This window comes from Condylura cristata, unplaced genomic scaffold (assembly GCF_000260355.1).
Source record: "Condylura cristata isolate star-nosed mole 26May11 unplaced genomic scaffold, ConCri1.0 scaffold00030, whole genome shotgun sequence".
Taxonomy (NCBI): domain Eukaryota; kingdom Metazoa; phylum Chordata; class Mammalia; order Eulipotyphla; family Talpidae; genus Condylura; species Condylura cristata.
The window spans coordinates 21,184,038-21,203,737 of record NW_004567131.1 but is presented as its reverse complement, the minus strand read 5'-3'; the positions used below and the strand labels follow the sequence as shown (position 1 = coordinate 21,203,737).

Genomic DNA, 19,700 nt, shown 5'->3' with positions numbered 1-19,700 from the left:
TTGGAATCCATGTTCTTGGCGGCTCCCTCCCACAGTAATGCCAAGCTTGCTTTGGGGCTTGCTTTGGTCAACAGGGCAGCTACATAAGAACGCATGTGAATACAGGCCCCTTAGGCCTGATCTGCTGGTGACCCTGAGATCAGCAATGTGAATGGTCAACCAGCCGGCTGCAACCAGTGAGTGGTACTGCCAACTGCAGACACACAACAGGTCACCCCAGAACACCTGGTCCCCAGTTGAGCTGTCATATGATGCAAAGAGAATTGTGCCCTAAGTTAAAAATGGTCCCAAAGCTTTCATTTGTTCTCCAACCAAGGGATGGAGGAAGGACTTTTCTGATGTAAATGGTATTATGCAAATAAAAATAGAAGAATAAATGCTGTAAGTACAGCACCATTGTAACTATTCAAAAGTATCTCAGTATACCATAAAAAGTGTTGCTCTTTTCCTTTTATATCCTTCAAATTGTGTATAATGATCAAGAATCACACAATAAGCGTTAATATTATTGTAATTGCTATTGGCAGCTCCATTTGAAATGAGAAAAATTCCAGCACCACTATTACTGAACCCGCCAGTCATACTTGAGTTAATGTAGAGGTTTGACATTGCTCCAGAGCATTTTCACAAACTTTTTACTTCTCCTAAGTAGAAAAATGCAATCTAAGTTGATATACACTTGAATAATAAACGAAGCTCTACTCCTGGAAATTAGATGTAGTTAGCCAGTTTTCCAGCTCTGTTGGGTAGATAACTGCTATGAGCAAAGGAGAGTTGAAGATTGCTCAATGTAAAACTAAAAGACAGAATTGAAATTTCCCTAAACTTGCCAAACTCTGTGCTTCTACGGTGAGGTATCTATATTGGAGGTGGTACTTCCCAAAAAAACACACTACCTGGTTCTATACCTGCCATGTGTCCAGCAAATGCACTCCAAGAATCTACACTGGGAGTGTAAGAAAATATATAGTATAGGCACACACAAATACTTCTCTCCTGACGCCCACATCATGTTCTCAATAAGACATGTTTAAAACATGTTTAACCTTTTTGAAATAAAACTCTCTGGGCTGAAAGGTACATGAACACAATTAAGTATTTTCGTTCTCCCTGAACAGGCTAGATAGGGGGCGATTTCCAATGTTATCCCTATGTCTATGGCAATTATGGACTAAGGCAAGCTGAGGAATACTTTTTCTCTTTAAACAACAAAACCACAAATCAAGACAAAATGACATCAGCAATTGTAACAGCAATGCAGGGAGTCAGAAGACATCCAAGCAATACCTTCAAAAGTTCCCAAGGAAATGCTTTCATACATGATGACTATACCCAGATCAACAATTAAATGCTAATAAAGATACTCTAAAGATCTTTTCAAGTTGGCAAGATCTCAAAAAAGTACTTTTCTCTAGAAGGATTCATGTTTTCTTGTTGCCAAACATAGGCTGGCCTTAACTTTGGTTACTTCTCAGGCCTAGGACTCTATTCTCCACCTTCTACTTTTGGCTTCTTAAGTTCCTCTCCATCTGTCAACCTTGCCAAGGTTTACTTTTAGGCAACCAACTCTTCCAAAAAGAATTCCCTTTTTCTGCCAGCAGGGTGCAGTGCAGTCTTTTCCTCTGAAAATTCATAGACCTGTCTATTCGCCTAGATAAAGGCTTCCTCCATTTTTTGAAAACAAAAATCAACAAATAACTATAAACCAGAAACATTCTATGGCAGCGGAGGGGGGAACAGGATCAAAACTGGGGTAGGAAGAGCACAGGGGACTATAGTGAAGGCACATGGGTGAATTGGTGGTGGGAAATCCACGGGGATTACAACCGAAATGAAAAAGTGTACACAGTGAAGAATGATATGTGTGTGTGTGTATGCATTAAAAAAAAAAGTCAAAATTCATCAGGTACCAACTTGATTTAGTGGTCTGAACTGTGGTACTATTAAAAGATGGAATCTACGGAGCAGTCAAGATAGTTAAGATCTATATGTATAAGATAGGGATACAGAAAATGACTGAAAAAACAAAGTATAGCTCACTTTGTACTATTTAGATTTAAAATGATTTCAATCACTGCCATGTGTTACATATATGTGTGTTATATATGTTATATATAGTATCTGCGTATTATGTGTGGGGTGTGTGTGTGTGTGTAAAAACCATGAAGAGAAAAAAAGATTAAGCCTACCTCTTAGCATGACTTAAGCTCGAGACTGTTTCCCCTAAACAAACTAGAAACTTTTTGCAGGCAAAAGATCTTTCTTGTTTCTTTATGACTCTGGCCTAATACAGCAGACATTCACCTGTGAGAGAACAATCAACTTAAAATTTGAGTTAATACATTCTACTAAAAATGTAGTACTGACATATTCATCTGTTTCCTTTCATTCCATATCCAGATTTCCCAGCTGAGACAGATAAAGGGTAGAAAGAATAATTTTAGGGCAATGAGAGAGAAAAGAAAAAAAATTCTTCCAATTAAGAAAAGATGATCATCAAACTCAACAATTTCCCCTCTAGATATATACATATAAGACATGAAAACATTTAGATGCAAAGATTTGTACGAGAATTTTCCTAACAGAATTATTCATAATAGCTAAAATATAGAAATAACTCAATATGCACCAACCGATAAATGGACAGAAATGTTGTCAATAAAAAGGAATGAAGTACTGATGTATGCATAACATGATGAACACTATTGACATTATATAACTGGAAGTAGTCATAACAGATCATCTATCGTATGAGTCCACTTATAAGCAATATCTAGAACAGAAAAGTCTATGTAGACAGTAAGTTGAATAGTGGTTACCTAGGGATGAGTGGGTTGTGAGAATTGGACTAACTTCTTTTAGGCACAATGAAAATGTTCTAAAATTGACTAATGTGATAACTTTACAAATTTGTGAGTATTACATCTTAAGTGAGTGATTTTTTAAAAGATTAATTTTTATTTACTTATGCATAGAACAGGAGTATAGGCCTTTTTCTCTCATCAGGTCAGATGAGAGAAAGGGGAGAAAAGCAAGCAGATCTATTGAAATACACTGCTAAAGGGAATAGTGAGTGAGACAGGAGAGGTCTGCTGAGGTCTGCTGCATCATCTGTGGGTCAGCTCACTGGCTGGGGATTGAACTCTGGCCATAGATATAACAGTGTGATAGCACTGAGACTTACCCCCTATGCCACTAGGGAAGCTCAAGTGAGTGATCATATTAATACAGCTGCTATTTTAAAAAGATCAATGTGGGAATAAATTAAATCCCTACACGACTTGTCTTTAAGGCAACATCAAAGAACAGGAGCTTTTTAAAGCAGGATTTGCAAAGTATGGCAAACTGAACAAGCTCTAATATGCATTTGGGATCAGAAAACAAATACCAAATTAAAAAAGAAGTGCATGTCAGTTGATATTTATTTGCCTCAAAATTAACATATAATCTGATCCCTGCAGAGTTTACTGGTTTAAGAGATGCTTTAAGAAAGTACTAGCGCAAAGTATTAGATTTTATTGGAAGCACAGAATCCCGAGTTATATAACCTTTTGTAGGTCACTTAATTTCAAAATGCAAAGTTTCTAATTTCATTGTCTGCCAATCACTGTATTTCAAAGATGCAATCTTAAGGCAATTAAGGGATGATATAGTTCATATTTAGGAACGGCCAGAACTGCAACACTGCTCAGGTTTGCTCCAGCTATTTGTACAGGCATACTGTGTGTGATCTATTGGGCCAGTAAGTGAAGCACCTACTCAATGTTTTTTGCTCAACGGATGCTTTATGATGGTTATAAAATATATGTTGAGAACATCTGATTCATCAAGATGGATGTACGAAGTGTTCCAAACTATCTAAAATTAAACAGTGAATGCATATATTTTTAAACTTAAAAGTATCATTTTGAAATAGGTTCCTCAAAGGCACAATGATAAGATTGTGGTGGAGAACAAAAATAAACTAATGAACAAGCCATCCACAGTCTCTCTCTGCCATTCCTTCTCAAAGACATTGGAATTAATAAACCAGACCTGCAAACCATGATTTTAACAAAAACTTAAATTCTGCTACTTTTATCTCACTTAGCTTGGTGAACTCAATTTGAATACATCAAATGTTTAAGACACTGACCTAATTTTAATGGAGAAAAATTGATGTAAATAAATTATTTTAATTAAACATAGGAAATAGGCCTTCACTTCCTTTACTTTCATTTTAAAGGATCTTATTTTCTTTCCTCTTCTACTTCACTTGTAATCATAAACCTTTTAGTCTGTATGACAACAAAGCTGATTTTATTTGAGGATCAATATTTTGGCCCATGCTGGGCTGAAAATAGTTAAAAGTTCTATGCAGCTGTTCACTTAACTCAGCACACAGTCATGGACAAAATGCCCCAGTCAGGTTAACCAAGGGGCTTTGAAAAGCCCATGGGTCGTATGATGCTGTGATATGAATCTGAGAAACGGTTTAATTTTGGTATGTGAGAATCACAGGAATAAATTAGAGAAAATAGAACACTCTTATTTCTGGAATACAAACTGTTATTTTTTTCCTTGATTCTTTTTGCACCCTGGTGCAAAATACAGAACACAGAATTTAGATTCTAAATTGTACCATATATTAGCTTAGTGACCTGGCCAACATGTGGCAACTACATTTATGTGCCTCATAGCCATCATGTAGTTTTCTTTGTTCCAACTTCACTTTTTATTGTAGTAAGAAAAATTAAATGAGAGTGCTATCCTTTTAACACATGTTGAAGGGCACAGTACAGTACTGTTATCTATTGGCACAAGAGAGTCCTGTCACCCCCTAGAATATGTTCATCTTGCATAACTGAAACTGAATGTCTGTTGAAGAACAACTCCCCGTTTCCTCCTCCAGTCCCTGGTAAGCACCATGCGACTCTCTGCCTCTGCTTCTGTGAGTTTGACTACTTTAGATACTTCAGGTGCAATTGTGCAGTATCTGTTCTGTTCTTATTTATGCAGCAAGGCATGCTCTTGGCTCATCATGTTGTTGCACCAAATGGTTGACTTTGGCAGGTGAGTTGATGGTACCTTGCTGTATCATCTGTTTAACAGCTGTCTTGCAGGCAAGACTGAGTCAGACCTTGAGATGACTTCCCTGCCAGCTGAGGTAAGGACATTGTTTTGGTGTATGGAAATACACATCTTTTTAAAAAGGCAAGGTCTCTGGCAGTCCCTCTGTAACCTACTAGGCATCTGAGCTAGAGGTCATGCATATTACATAAGGCTGCCCATGCATTCAAACAAGGATCTCCAAGACATGATTCCCATAGCAACACATAGAGATTTTACTGATCACAGAGATAAAACCATCAGCACAAGTGTCTAATGCCACCCTTGATTTTTTAAAGCAAGATAAACACAGTACTCATTTTTTTTCAAAGCAGCGATTCCTTCCCAAAGAAAACCAACAACCATGTTAAAAGTTACCAAATGTCACACAAACCAAGGTACCTTCCACTTGGACAACCATTTGTAAAATAGCTGTGCCATTTAACTAACTCATGATTCACAGCACACAATCATGGACAAAATGCCCCAACTAAAGCTTAGAAATAGCTGCTATTTTGAGTGACCCCATGGAAAACACACGCCCATCATTATAATTAGTGAAAGGAAATAGTCTCAGCTAAATTCTGTACCAATATATTTCGTATCTGACTTCCAGTCACCCTCTATATACACACACACACACTTTATTATTATGAGAAGCGTTCCAAGACAGAAGGAACTTTTAAAATACTCTGCTTTTTGAGAAGCAGACTGCAGTGCATTTTTAAATGCAAGAAAACACCACTATTACAAAACAATTACTAAACAAAATCTGGGGAGACAGCTTTTTCAGGTCTGAGAAAAAGACCATTTCCTGGAAGAAGTATTTTTTTAAACAAGGAAATGGTGTACCAGAAAAATGAAATTAAAAGTTACTTTGATATTCAATGCAGCTTTTTCTCTTCTTATATACAGGGGAACTTTTTTGTGTGTGTGTGCCTAAATAAACCATCCACCAACAGAGACAAGTTGCCTGGATTATAAAACAAAAGACGAGAACATCCTTATATGTCACATGTCCTTTTTTTCTACCAAGCACATATGCTTAATAGAAAGCACACTCCATTTCTGGGTACCTCTTTTAAGTCGGACAATGACATGGAACAGACCAAACATAAGCTCAGGAGCAAGTGCCATAGGTGGCCCATCCGGACCCAGCACGCCAGAGCGTGGCAGGGAGGCCATGGCCTTACCTTTGCTTTTCCCAGCTGGGCCTGGGCCTGTCGCTCTGCTTCTCTGCGAACCGCCTCCCGATCTTCCTCCAAAGAAACATCTGAATCGGATGGACGGCTGGTGTAGGAGTCTGCCGAACCCTTGGGAGGAAAATTTACATTTTAAAATAGATTCCTTCCATGATGTTTACGTTGCAAACTCATTGACAGGGCAGTCAGCTCCTTAGATTGTGCTATAAATTCCTGAAAAGAGGGGGAAAATAATCCATTTGGTAGCAAACTGGCTAGAAAAAAATCATGTTCTGATCTGTAGACCATTCACTAGGATAGTTGTGTCCACCAAGTTACCCTCATTCCCAAGGTTTAGGTTCCTATTACTATCCTTTTTGGAAGCTGGAACAAGTTCCTTAGAATTAAATCAGCTCCATGGTGCAGTGCAGAGCTGAAGGGCATAGATAGGTTTGAAGGATAACTTCAAGAACCATCTATATGCTAGAACAAGTATTGGCAACCAGGAAGATGATACACTATCAAAATAAATAAATAAAAGAAAGTCTGAGTTATAAACTTGAACTCCCCCAATGTCACTCTCTTAAGATGACTCCCACTTTAGCTTAAGCAACGTTTTGTACCTGTTTATTCACCTGAGACCTTCTCTGACAAAACTGTAAGATACCAGCAGTCAGCCTCACTCAGCCTTTCAGCATCACATGTTAAAATACCTTTAAATACATATTTAACAAAAGCTGTCTAGAGAAACACCTGTCTGAGATCTCTCCTACATCAATAAATCGCAGCACGGGAAAAGGAGCTCAGAAAATTACAGGAATCTCCCGAGCTCCCTCTCTCGCAATCAGGATCGAGTTACTAAATCAAAGGAGTCGCTGCCCGCACTCACCGCAGCAACAGCAGAAACAACGACAAAACCAGGTCTCCCCCAAAACGAAAGCCCTTGCGCTTACACAGATATCCGAATTCTTCAGCCTTCCTCCCTTGGCTCTTTTCAGAAGCCTGATCCAGGTGGCCTTCATTAGCCAAACAGCGCCTTTCTCGTCCGCAGCTGCAGCCCCGGGAACCGATCCTCCGTGAGCACTGAGCCCCGAGGAACCCCTGTTCCTTTACTATCCATGCTCCGGGCAAGCCCCTGTTCTCGGTCCCTTTCTGCCTCCCGGGCTTAAGCCCTAGCCCGGAGGACTCCAGTCCAAGGAGAATCTTATTTTCCCATTCCAAGGGAGAGAAAATAAACACGCCTATGCTTTATATTGCTTTAAAAAGAAAGAACATTTCAAGTGCATTCAAAGACAGGCATCATCTCATTCTAAATCTAAAGCATCTTAATACCCTAAAAATTCTCTTCCCGGTTCATATTGTTGAAGGAAATTAGTTGTAAGAGAACCTAAAAAAAAAAAAAAAAAAAAAGCCTAGACCACAACGTATGCAGTGACATTTGCAAGTGCAAAGTTCAAGTCTTATCTTCAGAGATCTGGGGAGGGAGGAGGCAGAGGACTGGCTCACTGCACTGGGCATGCTCCTAAGTAGCCTTTTACGCAGATGCTCACATCACACTGTTAGTCTCTATCAAATTGCCATTTTACATCTGAAGTGTAAACAGCTGTAAAGGGCACTTTGGTTCTATAGTAACTGGCACCTGATATGTTTCAGAGGATGCATTCTCTCCAAGAAAAAGCACGTCAGCTTTCCATTACCTTGATACAAAACATGTATCCTATGCAATAAGACAATTCCTCAGTCATAAATATTAAACACATTATTGGACAGAAAAAGATGGCTTTTGACTGCTGGTGACTTCCCAAGTAAGAGGAGAGCTTTGCCCAGTTAATTAGGACTTGAAAGTAGGTAACACCACACTAAGCAATGAGTTTCAGCGAGCTCAAAATGATTCAGAAATGCTTCTCCAACTTGGAAAATACTGTTGGAAATAAAGTCACTGCAATAAATAATAGTCCATTCCATAAAACCCATTTCAAAACCCATTTTAGCTTGTGTTTAGATTCATGGAACAATTTAGTACAAACTTTTATAAAAAGTTTGAGAAGAAAAAAGTTATAATGCCTTGTATGAATGAAACTACTTGCATGCTACTTAAGCCTATGGTTCCCCCACTGAATCCCAAACTACATTTTGGGTTGAGTATGACTGGGGGGGGAGGGGTTGTATTGTAAACTGATGAAAATGAAAAAAAGGCATCTGAAGATTTTCCTGTGGTGGAGAGTTTTGGTGTGCACATGGTGTGTATGCCACATACATATGAAGAGGTAGGGACCTTGTAGAGTAAATGAAGATGGTCAGGCTTTCCATTTTTTTTTTTGTACATAAAGAACTGGGGTACAGGCCAGAGGCTCAAGGGTGGCGAAAGGCTTCACCAGAGACAGAGTGGGAAGCAGAACAGGCAGATCGACAAAGTACACTGCTGAGGGGAGCAGCGGGCGGTTCAGGAGAGGTCTGCCACATATGTGGTCACCTCCCGGGCAGGTGGGAATCGAACTCATGTGGAAGTGGTTTTAGCTTCTCAGTGCAGTGCTTTAACCCACTGAGCGACCAGGGAGGGCCCAGGCTTTCCATCTTTAACCTCTGTGGCTGTCACCTGCAGCTTTGATTGTCCCAATGCAGGAGGCCCTTGGGAACTGGACACAGGGGCATGCATGCATGATGGCAGACAGCTGGAGAAGGTGTGGGTAAGTGTAAAGGGACACCCCTGAGCCTGGAGGCTGAAGCTACCTGGGTGGCATCGCTCAGAGACTAGAAAGCTGATTGAACCACTGCTAGAGGAAGAGACCACAAGAGAACACCAGAGAGAGTAAGAGATTCCCTGGGGCTGGGACCCCACTACCTCCAGGCTTGCTCCACAACAATTGGCATATAAAGAGCATTAAGGTCTAAAAGAGTCACTTAGGGCCACAGGATCCTCCTTTATCTCACCCAAACTGACAGAGAACCTGCCCTGTGCTTTTGGTACTTAACCATTACCCTAAGTCACATACAGTGATATAAACCAACTTTATCTTCATCAAGTCAAATCAAATCTTCCTTACTTGTCTTTCTCTTTTTTCAACTCTGTTCTAAGACCAATTTTGACAAAGTAAGATTGTATTTTAAAATAAAAATGATAGATTGAATGCATCTTAATCATGGTACCATAACATAGATTATGAAGTGAGAGTTAAGATGCATGGAGGATAGAAAATGTATACTGAGATTTTGTTGTTGTTGTTGTTCAAGTAAAATTTACAAAGAGAAGAGGTTTTCTAAACAGACATTAGGAAATTCCTAAACTTCTAGAAGACTTCCTGGAGCAGGTGTAACACAATAGGCGTTATCCATGGCACAATTACACCAATAAAGGACCGCAGCTTCCATACTCTTAAGTGTTCACCTCTGTGAACAAACAGCATTTCTGTCATTCAGAACCCACAATGACAGGAAAGGCTGTGTGTGAGCACACACACACAAATTGGATGCAATCTCATTCCCTTTTCTACAATAGAAGAATTTAAAAGTCCTTTGCTAATAGACAGATGTAACTTATCATTGCAGTTATATTCAGATGTGTTTCTAGGTTTAAGTAATTAAGCAATTACAATTTTAAAAACACTACATATTTTTTTACTTTTGGCATATTTTTACAACTTACTAGCTTTTGACTATTTTATAAAATGAGAAATCACAATGAACAAGTGTAAATTATAGGAGTCACAGTTTCCCTCCTTGTATTTGTAAAAAAAAAAAATCATTATGGAAAGTACATATATGCTTTCTAGAAAGAGAGGCATAAATTACCATCATCATAAATTCTCCTTTACAAAGATAGTAGCGATAAAACAGTAGCATGTTTTATCTTCCAGAGTTGCATTTTTGAAAGTCACTCTCTCAACATGTGCATTACAATTAATTTCCTTCCTTCTGGGAATGGGGCATTAGATGTGGTATAGCTAATTAAGCTTTTGCCTTTGGACCATATGGACTTTCTGGGTCATTCTGCTTCAAGTAGTCCTCAGATAGGAACAGCTGGCAGTCATTTCCATAAACCCCAGAAAAGGTTCATTACAAGATGTACTTTTGATCTCTGGGTACCTACACTGTGATAAACTTGTCTTTTGTAGTATTATCCTCGCAGGTACCTTACATGTTCAGTTCTCCTTATCTCCCTTTCCATAGCTTAATGTTGCCATGCCTCAACATATAGTTCTCACAAGCAACCTGCACCTTAACATCCATCAATAACTCACCAGGACCTCCTACAATTCTCCTTAGAATTTTCACTCCAAATAAGTTTCTTTGCACATAGGAACATTTAGTTTAATTATATTAATGATTTTATCTACCTCTTCAATTTCTGTCTTTTTCTGCTATTAGGTTAAAGATTTGCACAAAAAGCATAATCCTTTTCTTTCAGTACATTTTTTTTGTTTTATTTTGATTGTTTGTGAAGTTGGCTTTTTTTTGATGGTTAATCTATTCTTTCACTGTCCTCTATACTTCCAGGATCAGCATTTTTTTAGTGTTCTTAAATTTTCTTTTTTTAAATCAAAAGGATAAGATTCATCGGCCTACTCAACAGTTGATACCAAATGGTCAATTATTTCGGCAATCTTGTTATAACATATAAAAGCAATGCTGATGGACAAAATTGATTTCTTGTAGTATACCAAGGTACTGACTCCAGATAAAACTGTTTTCTATCCAAAATCTTCAAGGCTTTAAACCACCTCTTTATATATGGGATTATGCTATGTGAATGTCTAATTTTACTTTACCTGTTTCCTCCTATCAGTTATAAGGTAGGCAAGCATCTCATGGGTCATAATGATCAGTAGCCCCATTTTGGAAAAAAGGAAATCTGGATAGACTTCTGAGGTCAAGGATCAGAGAAAGAATTCTGTGCTAGATTCTCAGCTTGTATTACCTATGGAAGGTATTGTTTATTTGTTTACACTCTCATCTCTTTTCACAGTTCAAAAAAATTAAACTTTTTCTATGAAATGATGTGGATCTCACTGAGAAAATGAATTGTTTTTCCCTACTTTGCTGATATCTTCAGAGACAGATGAAAAATCATTTACTGATAAGGATGTTTCTGACTCAAGAAATTAAAAAATGATCTAGGGTACTGGAGTGAATCACATGTTCATGAATTGTTGTACACTGTAGTTTGCAAATGTCACATAATCACTATTTGAATTTATAGAATATTGAAAGTCCCAAATGCAACTGGCCTACCATTTGGTTTAGTGTAAAAATGTTGGAAATAATGCTATGTAAACTCATCCCTGTATAATACTTTTATGATTATATAGAAGCTAAAATATTAGTTTCTATTTCTCAAAGTCATAGGAAAAGCTGCAAACTAGGTGCAGCTATCACATGTACTGATGAAGAGATGATATTTAGCAAAAAAAAAAAAAAAAAAAAAAAAAGCCTAAACCAACTGTATGCATTCAATGAATACCATGTATCATTAGTTCTGTAACTAAGTTAAATGCTGGGAATATAACTATAAAAAAATAAATAAATGAAAGCCTGTTTTCATTATGAAGCTTGATATCTAGAGACCAATTTTTTTAAAAGTCATCAGAAAAGCAATAACAATGATTTAAAAAAAAATAGGCTGAGGTAATAAAACGATAGGGGGAAGATGCTACTCTAGTTAGGATAATGGATACTCTAAGATGATATTTAAGCTGAAATATCCCAAAAGATGGAGAAAAAAAGGTTATCTTGATATATTTGAGAGGAAGAAATGTCCAGGAAAAGAGAATAGTATATGCTAAAACCCTGAGTCTTAGCAGTTTGAAGAACTGAAAAAAAGATCATACACTAACATGTTCCTTTCAGAAGCTTTATTTTAATTTTTCTCTCCTCTCCTCATTCTTTTACTCTGCAAACACATAACATACTCAAACACTCTTGGAATATGTATTTTGGAAGTCTTTTCACTTACACACATTATCTCACAGGGGAAAAAAAAACATATATCTTTGATTTTCTTGATCTGATGTGGCATTTAAGTTGTCAGTAAATTCCACATTATTGGGAAAATCATGTCATCTGAGATTGCTAGTTCACCCACAATGGAAACTATGAATAAATGGATTGCTAATTCTTCTATAATGGAACGGAGATAACTAGCCCTTCTTAAAGGCTAACATCAGTGTATTTTCAGACTATTCTAAAAATTGTTACTAGTTGATCAGTCCATTTATAAGATTAGATTATGTCTATGCATAAATATTGCTAATTTTTAATGGTGGCTTTCACTGTGCTAGGCACTACGCTGATTCACAAGCATTACATTACTTCATCTCTAATTATCTACATTTTTACTGATGACAAACTGAGGCATAGAGGTTATAGAGTTAATAATCAGTGGAGGTAAGAGTTACTGCCTTGCAATCTGTATCAGTTCATAAAAATAAAAACTAGAATCATCCTTACATCAAAAGACTTTTCTATTAGTCAAAAACATCTTTGTTCTGTTTTCCAGGCACCCATACAGCTTTTCAAATGCTTATGAAGTGTCATGATGACTTTCAAATTCCAAATTCTTCATGCCTCTCTCTTGCTCTCAAAACAGCCCCTTCCCCCAACACATACTTTCACAGCTTCTCAAAGTTAATCTTGCCAAAAAGGTGGCATGAGGAAAAGTGTAATGGTCTGATGAAATCCAGATAATGATTGTTTCTCATTCATCACTGCAATGTTTGTGGAAAGGATTTGTGGATAGTACAACTGAGGTTTCCCTCACTTCAGCCTATCTCAAAATTGTAAAGCATTCTTTTCATTATTCTTCTACAATGGAAAGCAGATAACTGGAGTAGGAAAACAATGGAAGTCAAGAAACCAGCTATTTAAATTTTTCTCTCTTCTCTGAAAATGAACATAACTTTGGCAAGCTGGCCCTCAGTAGCCTCTTTGGCAGCTAATCTTGCCTGAAGTTGGCTGGAAATCAAACATCTTCTGAGTAACCTTTAGTTCAATAAAACAGTTGCTAGTTTTCAGCACTGAGGCTGAAATTATTAAAAAGAGCAAATGGGAGGTACAGAGCTCAGAGACTTGACTAAATACCTATGCATATATATAAGAGTAATATATTAAAACACTGCCATCACTAAGTTTTTCCTTAAAATGAGGGTGTGATGGCTGTTTCCATTTCATAGAAAACCTGTCCAATATTTGAAAATTTTGACATTACTAAAAAGAAACATTTTTAAAACTCAAATAGCCAGTTTTTTATTTATTTATGCTTACAAGAACTGGGGTACAGGCCAGATGTACCAGGGTGAGAAGATTCACCAGAGACAAAGTGGGAAGCAGAACAGGTAGATCTACTGAAATACACTGCTGAGGGACACAGCAGGTGGATCAGGAGAGGTCTGCAATGCCATGTGGGTCACCTCTCTGCTCGGGGATTGAACTCATGCTACAGTGGATGCAGATAGTTTCTTAGTGCTGTGCTTTAACCTGCTGCACCACCAGGGAGGACCCCAAATGGCCAGTTTTAATATTATTCTGTGTTTTGATCTCAAGCATAGGATAAACAATTTCCCTTCATAATTATATTGCAAGATGGTGTGCAGGAGGGATTTTTAGGCGTATAATATATGCTTATTAATGATGTTAGATGCCAAGAATTTTTCTTATGAAAACCTTCACCTCTCTGTCAAAGTTGAATGTAAACGAGAGGGAAAAAGCAGTTAGATAGTGCCCGGAATTGTTGAACTTTCTCAAAATACTGCTGAACATAATTAAATAAAGAGCAAGGAGCTAATGAGTTATACACAGGAAATTTTTGGTGTAGGAATTCATGGTGGGTATAGACAGTGCCAGAAACTCTGCAAAGACATCACCATGTTTTAGTCTTTCTACTGAATCATTCTGATTAGCATGTACATATGCTACTTTTTTCTCTGCATAAGAAAATCTTCTCTTGGCTATATTTTCTCCACCAGTGTGCACCCCATTTCTTTGTTCTCCTTCCTTGAACAAAACTATACCTATCCAAAATGTCCTGTACTCTAGTTAATTCTCTATCAGTTTTCTCTTAAATCCACTCTCTGTCACCACTCCACCAAAACTACTCACTTAGATCAGGTCACCAATGACATATGGGTCAGTCCAGTGTTCAGTTATCAGTGCTAACTTTACCTAACCTGTCAGTAGCACTTAGCCTGGTTTTATAATATCACTCTTTATCCTTTATTAGTGTTCTCAACTTGGCTTCCAAGAAATGACTCTCAGACTTGACTGCTTCTTCTAAGTTTCTCTCAGAACTCCTCTTTCACCTACCTTTTAACTCTTCCTCACACACACACAACCTTATTTGATTTCAACCCCATTTGCCTCCCTAATGTTCCTCATAGGTACCTCCTGATATTTCCTCTACCACTCTTCAAAGTTGTTGCTCAAATGTTGTCGTCTCAACTAGGCCTTTCATGACCACCCTGTTTAAAATTGTAATCCTCATTTCTACGCTCACGGCATTTTTTTTTTTTTAAGATTTATTTTATTTGTACATACAGAACTGGAGTATAGGCCAGAGGCTCAGGGGCGGTGAGAGGATTCACCAGAGACAGAGTGGGGAGCAGAACAGGCAGATCTACGAAGAACACTGCTGAGGGGAGCAGCGGGCGGGTCAGGAGAGGTCTGCCACGCCATGTGGTCACCTCTGGGGCAGGTGGGAATCGAACTCATGCGGAAGTAGCTTTAGCTTCTCAGTGCAGTGCTTTAACCCGCTACACCACCAGGGAGGGCCAACGCTCACTGCATTTTGATTTTTTAAAACGTGCCTTTATCTTTTAAGATTCAATATAACTTAGGTAATATGTTTGCTATTTCATGTCTGTATCTTTGTAATAGAAATATGAAGACAAAGAGTGTCCCCTTTTTCATTCATTTATTTGTCCCAAGGCCCTAGAATAGTGCCTGGTACAAAATACTCAATGAGCATGTGTTTAATGAAATAATAAGAATTACTAGGAATAAAGTCTATTTTACCTCACATTCTATATCTCGAATCTTTTCCATTATACACAGTCCCTCCTTAGCATTGACGAACATTTCAAAATGCTCTTAAACATTCCTAAATGTTCTCTTGCCTTTTCATAGCAGAAAATATACAGAACCATAGCAAACAGTCAATGAGTATTTGCTGTAGTGAGTAAAAAAATAAAGACTTCTGGTGGCCTTCCTGGTGGCAGAAGGGATTAAACCTCTGTGCTATAAGCTATCAGTAGCCACTGCAGCAAGAGATTGATTGGGAATCACAGAGCTAACACATATATGGCACAGCTGACTTCTCCATTCTCGCCCACTGCTCCCCTCAGCAGTATATTTCAGTCAATCCACCTGTCCTGCTCTCCACTCTGTCCTGCCCACACCTATGGCCTACTCCCCAGTTCTTGTATGCATAAATAAATATATAAATCTTTAAAAAATAATAAAGATGTTGTTTTTAAGAAATACTTACTGTTTTATCATAAACTTCAATAGACACCCAATTTATTAATTGAGTGAATGTCCCAATACCCATAACAACAAAGACTTTTAAACAAGTCATTATCCTAGAAGTTATATAATATCCTTCTTTTAAGAAGTGCAAGAGTGATTTTATATTTTGAAAATGTGATTGCAGTTTATTTTCTATGAAGTTTCCTACCCCATTCAATTTTCCTCAACTTATGATGGGGTTTATGTGCCACTAACCTCCCCCACATTATAAGTCGAAAATACCCTAAGTCAAAATGCATTTACTAAAGCTAACCTACCTAACCCCCAGGCTTAGCCTACAATAGCTCAAATGTGCTCCAAACACTTCCATTAGCATGTAACTCCATTATGAAGCTATCAGCAATCACTGCGACAAGAGATATATCCCCTTTAGCACAAAGCCTATTTTATAACATGGTGAATTATTTCAAGGAATTCATTACATACTGTATAGAAAACAAAACAGCAACAACAGCAGCAAAAAGATGTGTTGGGATGCAAAAAACATAATATACAGAATAACACTGGCAACCGGTACTCAGCAGAATGTCCACTGTCATCTACTGTTCATGCCTGTGACCACCAGGCTCACTGCAAGCCTTGGTCACTGCCCAGTTCATAAGAAAGAATCTTTCCACACTTCACCAGCCTGGGAAAAGGTCAAAACTCAAAATATGAAGGACAGTTTCTACTCAATGCCTATAGCTCTCCTGACATCAGGGGAAAAAAAAAAATCATTAAGTCAAAGTCCAGAGTCCATCCATATTTACACTTGGTCACTGCAGGGACTTAAAGTCCCCATCCTAAAACTGCTAATGACTCACTGGAAAGCCATGTAAAGTCCTGTAAATATTCCCCTGACTAACTTTTCACCTTTGTAAAATGAATCTTTACTAAATTGAAGCTACTGGAAAAAAAATTCTTGAAAATGTTTTTACAGAAGGCTGAAAATACATTTAAATATGACAAGGTGAGACTATTTACTATTACTTCGTATGCACCACCTCTGCCTTCCTCGTGTGGATCATTTAAATGCACAGCTGAAAACATAACTACATTTAAATTCTAGTAAGACAGACCTCTGAAGAAAATCAAGCTGGCAGAGGAAGAAGGTGAAAAACATATTTAATAGGATTGCAGCTGGCAGAAACGGACAAATAGAAAAGTCTGGAAGATCATCATGGGCTCTCTACTACTGAATAAAGGTCACATCAAAAGATGACATGTTTAGTGGGAAGCCACCTTTGAGTGACAGCACAATCAAACAATGACTCTTGACTCTTGCCTTCCCAGACCAATCCTCCCAGGTAGTAACAAATAATCGATCCACAGACAGTAAGGAGAGTCAGCATTTGTGTCCTCTAGGAACTTGCCAGCTGTGAGAAGGTTAAAGCTTCAGTTCTTACAGAGCTGACCTGCTCAAGTTTTCTTTATATATACAGAAGCAAGATTAATTGATAAGGAAAAGAGCAAGAGATCATTAACTATATAGAGACAATGACTGAGTAGAAAATTTACCAAAAAATTAACTAGTTACAAGCATCTGGAAAAACTATTAATGTTACTAAACATAATATAATTTCCTTATTACATTTGTACTCTTAGCAAAGCACCAATTCACAATGTTGAAAAGATGCATTAAAACTGGTGCTTTCATAGCTTGTTGGTAGTTTTTGATTCATACAATGCTTTTGGTAAACAATGTCCATTTGGTTCATATCTAGATATGTATCAGCACAATATATCTAAACTAATAATGGTACTTCTATGACCTACCTTAAGACAATTCTTAAATTTTAGTCCATGTACGGCCCTCCCTGGTGGCGCAGCGGGTTAAAGCACAGCACTGAGAAGCTAAAGCCACTTCTGCATGAGTTCGATTCCCGCCTGCCCCGGAGGAGACCACATGGCGTGGCAGACCTCTCCTGACCCACCCGCTGCTCCCCTCAGCAGTGTACTTCGTTGATCTGCCTGTTCTGTTACCCACTCTGTCTCTGGTGAAGCCTTTCACCGCCCCTGAGCCTCTATCCTGTACCCCAGTTCTGTATGTACAAATAAATAAATCTTAAAAAAAAAAAAAATTTAGTCCATGTAGTTAATGCCTGAAAAGTAGTTAAAAAGATTAGGAAATAGGACTGAAGTCCTTATTGTTTTAAATTTAAATTTTCCTGAAATGTTAATCATTTTCATGAATAGGAATAAACAAATCCATCTTACTGCAATTAAAATATCAAAAATACCCCAGAAATAATTTTTGTGTCACTTGGAAGGGGGTTCGCAGAGTCAGCTCCCTGGCCGGGAATGGAACTCGCTCTCAAGTGGCTTTAGCTTCTCAGTGCTGTGCTTTAACCTGCTGTGCCACCAGGGAGGGCCCTGAAAGACCCTTTTAAAAAAATGTGTATAAAGGAAAATGTTGATGCAGTAATTTTTTATTAAGAAATAAGAATTTAAAAGACTTAGATTTGTAATCTGAACATTTTAACTATTACTTTCTCCCACAGAAAATATGTTAAAATTGTTATTTTAGATTTCCAAGGAAGCATTCACTTTTTTTCATACAACTCCTTAATTTAATTTTTGGTACTAGGTTAGCTACTTAAGCAGTAATTTGGTAGTAAATTATTAATATACTGCTCTAAAAGTCTAGCCTTCCAGAAAGATACAAGTTTGTTTTAGAGAGATTCAATATTAAAAATAGGCTACTTGATCTGGGAGTTGATTGGAAAAATGCCAGTGGCAGGGAGCATTTAGTAATAAAGCACAGCTAAGTACCCTACTGACCTAAAAAAATAGTTAATGCATCCCATAAGCAGCTAACCTACCTTCAGGAGGTGATTTAAGAACTAAAGGCAATTTGTTCATACACATCTATGTTTAGAAATAGGTTGTAAAGTTTAGATGGTTTAGCTGGAAATGTGCTATTGGTTATAATGATACAATAGTAAAGTTAGAAAATCCAGACTATATTAAGAACGTTTACCAAAACACAGGACAGTAAACACAGTAGGTAAACAGTAATTCATGTAACATTTCCTGTCTCACAGATAGGAAAGCTTTTGTACTGCAAATACTCAATACACAGTAAGAGGTAAAGGGACAATGTTGGAAGGTAGAGAAACCAACTTGGAGAGTCTGTTGTCAGAATACCTATAAAACTACAGCTTAAGGAGGCAGACTCTTGAGATACCTAAATTGGATGCCTTTTGGCATTCAGTACTTTCAGTAAAAGTTGATTCAATTACGATTAAGTTAAGCTATTACCACTAATTCCTTAACTTCTGGATGACTACATGGTGTCTGTTTTAATGACTCCATATTATCACTGATTATTCACGTTCATCATCTAACAGTATATCAACAAATCTCATCACATGCCAGGCATTGAGGAAACAAGAACATGTAAGATATTTTCCTTGTATTCAAGTAAATCACAGCATGTGATTCAAGTAAATCATCAGATCAAGTACCAACTGATATTTTAAAAGTTTAAAATGTAAAGAACCCATGAATTTTACTACATAGACTGAAAATCATGAACAAAATGAAAGAAATCAAAGCAATAACATCAGCAAAAAATAACTATGAATGATAAAGAGTTGATTTCTTTTAGATTTTGATTAATTGATTTCATAGGTCTTAGAAATCAACAAGACAATACAATTGATAAAAGATAAAAAATAAGGAGAGTAAGACATGGAAAATGGCATAAAGCATATAGAAAGTGCCTAATTTAGGATGTTAAAAGGGACAAAATCAAAGAAAATATTTTTTATTGAGAAAGATTAAAAATAAAGCAGTCATGGGTTCTCCCTGGTGGTTCAACAGGTTAAAGCACCACAGTACAAAGCTCTCCAAAGCAACTGCAGCACGAGTTCGATCCCTGGCCAGGGAGCTGACCCACATGGCATAGCAGAACTCTCCTGACCATCCCACTAC

General features: G+C 37.6%; 1 protein-coding gene across 4 annotated transcripts in view; it reads right to left on the bottom strand.

Annotated features, from left to right (window-relative positions):
* The window catches only part of CACNB2 (calcium channel, voltage-dependent, beta 2 subunit), a 291,502-nt gene that overhangs the window by 87,781 nt on the left and 184,021 nt on the right, over positions 1-19,700 (bottom strand). For 2 of the 4 annotated variants that reach the window (XM_004691286.2, XM_004691283.2), the window contains exon 3: positions 6,282-6,401. In XM_004691286.2, coding sequence (XP_004691343.1) covers positions 6,282-6,401 — 120 coding nt within the window. Of the gene's footprint in view, positions 1-6,281; positions 6,402-7,222; positions 7,632-19,700 lie in introns of those variants that run through there. The other 2 variants (XM_004691290.2, XM_004691287.2) reach the window with 2 other exon arrangements.